Source organism: Emiliania huxleyi, assembly GCF_000372725.1.
Source record: "Emiliania huxleyi CCMP1516 unplaced genomic scaffold EMIHUscaffold_536, whole genome shotgun sequence".
NCBI lineage: Eukaryota > Haptophyta > Isochrysidales > Noelaerhabdaceae > Emiliania > Emiliania huxleyi.
Window position 1 is genome coordinate 1 of NW_005197974.1, and position 5,089 is coordinate 5,089.

Consider the following 5,089-nt stretch of genomic DNA (forward strand, 5'->3'; position numbering starts at 1 on the left):
ACCGCCGTGAGGATGAAAAGGCGTTCTGCACTCCCGACCGCCAGATAATCTCTCCTTGACTCCCCACGGCGCACGGCACCTCTGCACTTGCGCTGCGGCCGATGCACCGTTCGGGACCGACGCAGCATGCCGGAGCTCGCATCGCGAGCGTGAGGTACTTGAGGAGGTCGCCAAATATGACATCAAGGTCAGCCCATGCCCACCTGCGACAAGTCACTTGTATGAGGCATCTGTCGGTGGCAGGCGCGCAGGCGCAGGCGCAGCGATCTTCACCAATCTTGCCCCTGCAACAAGTGAGAGTAGAGGTGTGGTAAGAACGGCTTGATGTCATTAGCCTTATACGTGTCGTTGTAGAGAACATGGCGCCCGAGCGAGGGAGGTAGCATTTCGGCAAGCCTCTTCTGCATCGCCTCGAAAGTGATGTGCTCAAAATGCACATTCTTGGGCGTGGCCGCAGGCGCCGAGCTGTCTCCAACGATGACAAAGCGCACATCAGCATTCTCCGCCATGGAGTGCAGCGTGATCGGCATCCATGGTGGTAATGGGCCGAAATACACAATCATCACCGTCAGTCGAAGCTGCCCAGAGGATTTGGGAACCACCCGGGCTTGCCGGCCCGCCGGCAGCCTCGCAAGGATCCTATCAGCAATTCGGTCAGCAACGCGGTCGAGCTGCTCATCGGTTAGGGCAAGTTGGGCGGGTGGCTTTCCGTTTAGGGCTCCTTGTTGCGCGCGTACCTCCATCGTTGCCAGGCCTAGCTGCTGCCTTGCTGCATGAGGAGAGGACGATCGTAAAGTTGCCGGAGGATCCACACATTTCACACCCAACAAGCAATATTTCACAGACCTTGTGAAGAAAAGACGGAGAACCGGGGGACTGCGCTGCGCCGTCAAAGAATTTTAGATCGCGCACCGGCACACAAAGTTAACCAGCACCTCACTATAAAATGGGGTGACAGGAGACATCCTTCATCCAAGGGACCAAGCAAAGTCAGCTCTGGTCCTTCCCAAGACTCAGTGAGATGAGAGCGCACACGGGACGCGCGGCCGCCCCGCAGCAAGCTAGAAGGTAGAAGCGCTCGAGATATCTGCCTTTTCGTGCGAGAGGGGCCGAGAGCGTGCGGTGGGTGCGCCAGAACACCCGCTCATTCGGTCGTGTAGACCCCCTTGCACCTCGCGCTGCCGGGCCGATGAGAGCTCGATTTCCCCCAAAACGGCAAGGCAACTGGCGGTGCCGGATCGGGAGCGGGTCAAGCTAGCACTCATAGATCTTCGTGTCGGACTTGCACCTAGGGCTCGAGCCGTCGACGAAGACGCATCTTGCAATCCACTCGCCAAATGGATTGTCGACTTCGTGATAGGGGCGGCGGACGTATTTCCTCTCGCACGTGGTTTTGTCGTCCTTGTAAGGCCAACACCACTATTCGCGGGGGGAGGGGGGGGGGGGGGGGGGCTCAACCAAGGGGGGGGAGGGGTTAGGTAGGCTGGGGGAGCGAACCTCGTTTTGAGAACCGTCTAGCTCCTCCAATTCTTCTGGCCAATCCAAGTCTTCTGGATTGAGCCCACAGCCCACACCTGGAGGCGCGCTTGGAGGTGGCGGCGTAGATGGCGGGTTGTGCGGCGCAGGCGGTGATGCAGGCAGTGCAGTGATGCAGCTTGTCTGGCTGTCGCAGAACCGCCTGAAGATCATTTCTGCGGTAAAGCTCCTCCCTGACGAGCATGCCAGCGCTTGACAATTGAAGCCACCGCTGGAACGGGAAGAACGGGTGCCGCACGTGCAGGGGCAGTAGGAAGAGAGCACGTCGCACCCGGAGTAAACTGAGTCAAAGATGGCCGTGCCCACCTGGTTGCAACTTAATAGGTCCGGGCGGAGGAATTCGGCGAGGATCGGCCCGATGGTCTCTGCTGGCGCGTCAGGTTCCGCGCACATCGTTTGGTCAAGCGCGTCGTCGGGCTCACGAATGATCGCTGCTGGACCAAATCCGGCAGCGATGGTTGCGAGCGCCAACACGGCGACGTTGCGCAACATGGGGGGTCTCGGTCTCCGGCCACCAAGCTGATCGCAGAAACGAAAAGTCCGAAACCGCCCGCCGTCGTCGGTCCGTGGTAGCTTACTAGAAGACATAAGGGAGATATTGTTCTCGAGGCCCCTAAGGGCCGCGGCGTGAGAGCTCGGAAGCAGCTTTGCACGGCAGAGAGAGGAAAGTCGAATCGATGCTACGTATCTCGAGGCCTCGATAGAGAGGAGAGGCCGCGGTTTAGAGAGACCTAAGCGCCTAACGCCCGCAAATAATTCTTAAAAATCAAAAAAGAAAAAAACTCGCCTCCAAGTGCCTCAGCACCCTGCTGGGCGACGGCGCATCGCCATCGGCCAGCGCGGCCAGGTCGGCCGCGAAGCGCGATGCTCTCTCGCGCGCGTCTCTCGCGTCGGCGTTGCGCCGCGGCGCACACCAATCGAAAGGGGCTCGCGAGAATAAATACTCCACCGTCTGCCGCTGATGAGCGAGGCGGCGATGAAGGCTGAGCGCCATCCTGGGTCCTGGTTCCTGCATCCGCAAAACGAGCTCCTCGTTTTTTTTCGGGCATCATCTGATCGAGCGGCCCGAGAGCCGCAACGGCCGCACCGAGCGCCTCTGCGTGCGGCGGAGGCTGGCGCGGGTCGCTGGACATCGATGTGGAGCGGTTTCGGGACCTCGGATGTTTTGCGATAGGCCAATGACCGAGCCGCGGACGAAGAAGAAGAACGAATGCAACAAAAAAGAGGATCCTCGAGGTTAAAAATCAATAAGGATATGTATGTAGAAAGATGAACAACAGTCAGGCTCGGACTGGACACCAACGCGGTATGGGTGGACGCGGGACATAAGGAGGTAGGGTAGGTAGAATAAGTAAGAAAAAAGAAATTCGTCTCGTCCGAGGTTAGGTGAGGTCTCGACCCGCAGCCACTAGGGCGAGGTTAGCTGAGATGCTGCTCGCAGTGTTGCTCGCCTCAGCGGGGCTCCTCCTCTCGCCGAGGCCACTGGAGATGCACGCGGTGGCGGCCGCGCCGCGCGCGCTCGCCCCTGCGATGGCGCACCACGTCAACGACAAGGGCGCCAAGAAGCACAACTCGTGCCGGCCGCGCAAGTCGCGCCCCTCCGACCGCAACCGCACGCCGCCCAGCTACCCGCCGCTGCCCGAGCCAACCGGCCCTGTGCTGATCGGCTCGTCCGAGGGCCGCATCGAGACGGTGACCATCTCGGTGTCCCCGGGCGATGATGCGGCTGCGCTCAAGGCGCCCGCCGCCCCGCCCCTCCTCCCCCTGCGGCTCGTGCTGCGCTCACGCCAGCCCGACCGACCCCTGCGAGGCGGTTCGCCCTCCACCAGACACTTACCCCTCGCCGCGCGCGCATGCAGGCCAAGCTGACAGCGGCGGGCGCGGCGGCGCCGGAGAAGATTGTGTTTCGGGGGGCGGAGGTGACGGCGACGTTGGCCGCCTGTGGCCTGGAGGAGGACGCCTCCATCGAGGCCACCGTCTGCAAGGCCGCGTGAGCGGAGGAGCGTGCCGCGTCTTGCCTGTCGTCCTCCCGCTGGCCACCTCTTCCGGCCACCTCCCCGCCACCTCTGCTGGCGCTGTGCCCAGTGCCTTCGGCGCTGGCGCGCGCGATGATCACCCTGTCGTCTATTTCGTGTACACAACTCTAACCCTGTCACCGCCCTTCGACCCTGCTCTACCGGCCGTCGGACGAGATGCGCGTACCGCACTCTTTTGACGGCTTATACGACGCGTCCCGCGCCGCAAGCCGTTCCAAGCGCCCCTCTCTTCACTCGCTTGCGAGACGCTTAACCTTAATCTATCCCCACACAACCCGAGAGTCTATCCCTAAAAACGCTGAAAAACGCTCTCTCCGTCTCTCTCCTCCGCTCTCACGCGTGTCCAGCTCCAGGAGGTCTATACGGAGTACGTTTAATCCTCTCGGCTCTCGCTCGAGCGCGGGCGCGGGACCACTGCACACGCTTGTGTTGGTCTCTCGTCTACGGGGTGTGGAGGGTGAGTTGAACAGGGGTTGTGCGCCAAGCCCTCCTGCTCGGCTCCAGCCGGTAGACAAGTCTTGTCATCAACAGAGTAGATGGATCTGACCTCGGGGCCGATGTGACCAAGCTCTGGTAGCGTGGTTTAACCTCACACCCATGGTCTCACAGTGTGCCGGCAGTCGCCGAGCAGTGTCGCTCACACAAAAGCCGCAGCACAAGTGACTGAGGGCCAGTGAGGGCGAGCCCATCGCTGTCACAGCTGTGGCAGCCGCACAGACCACAGTAGGCATGTAGGCTGTGTCAGCCGCTGTGCAGAGTGTGTGAGCAGCAGAGGAGCTGCTCTCCAGGCTTCTGTCGCAAAGAGCTGCATGCCACCGAAGGCGCTGTCGAGGTTCGCCGAGCGCGGCGCAGGTTGGAGGAAGCCGTCACCGACGAGCGCGTTGGACTTTTCACTCCGGACAAAAAAAGCGGACAGCGGACGGTGCGGCTGCGGGGCGTGCCGCAAACTTTTAGCGGCGAGGAGCGGGACCGCCTGTGGCGAAGCGGGTCGCGTCCTCCGATTTTGTTCAAGGACAACCCCCAGCATCCACACCCTTTATTGTCGCGCTTCCCTGTCTCCACGATTTTTCACCAGCTCTCAATACACTACAGTCAATACACACCGCCGGACCCTCACTACACGAGGCGTCCGACGGCGACGCGACTGAGACGGTGTCGGCTGTCGCGCGGAGAGCCGCCGATCCCACTCGGTCCCGGCTCGCTCGCTCCATGTCTCGCTCTGGTCGCTCTCGCGTCGCGCGGGTCTCCCGCTCGTCTCCTCTCGAGATCCCTCGACCCTACTCCTCGTCGTCATCTTCCATACCCTCCTCCTCACCGCTATCCTCCTCCTCCTCCTCGCTCTCCTCCTCCTCGCCCTCCTCGCCGCTCTCCTCGCCCGCCTCGCCAATGTCCCCCGCGCCCCACTCCTCCTCCTCCACGGACAAGTCGATCTCCTCCGGCTCGCCCGCCGTCAGCACGACGAAGCCCTCCGCCGCCGCGCACACGCCGCCCAGCTCCGCCTCCGCCGCCCCGTCGCA

General features: G+C 62.0%; 3 protein-coding genes across 3 annotated transcripts in view; 1 reads left to right on the top strand and 2 right to left on the bottom strand.

Annotated features, from left to right (window-relative positions):
• Positions 1-269: 269 nt before the first annotated feature.
• EMIHUDRAFT_246903 (hypothetical protein) lies at positions 270-2,863 on the bottom strand (the record flags this gene model as incomplete). The annotated part of the gene is made up of 7 exons (XM_005765732.1): positions 270-671; positions 738-765; positions 1,575-1,709; positions 1,808-2,055; positions 2,342-2,545; positions 2,624-2,661; positions 2,836-2,863. 7 exons carry the CDS (start codon positions 2,861-2,863, stop codon positions 270-272), a joined length of 1,083 nt encoding a protein of 360 aa, XP_005765789.1.
• Positions 2,864-2,964: 101 nt separating this feature from the next.
• On the top strand, positions 2,965-3,687 carry EMIHUDRAFT_470729 (hypothetical protein; the record flags this gene model as incomplete). Its single annotated transcript, XM_005765733.1, has 2 exons — positions 2,965-3,240; positions 3,396-3,687. Coding segments are annotated over 2 exons (566 nt in total), but the record flags the coding sequence as incomplete, so codon positions are not given.
• Positions 3,688-4,849: 1,162 nt separating this feature from the next.
• The window catches only part of EMIHUDRAFT_119857 (hypothetical protein), a gene marked incomplete at both ends in the record, with an annotated part of 2,278 nt that continues 2,038 nt past the window's right edge, over positions 4,850-5,089 (bottom strand). Inside the window, one exon of the mRNA XM_005765734.1 lies at positions 4,850-5,071. Within this exon, the coding sequence (XP_005765791.1) occupies positions 4,850-5,071 (222 nt within the window). The remainder of the gene's footprint in view (positions 5,072-5,089) is intronic.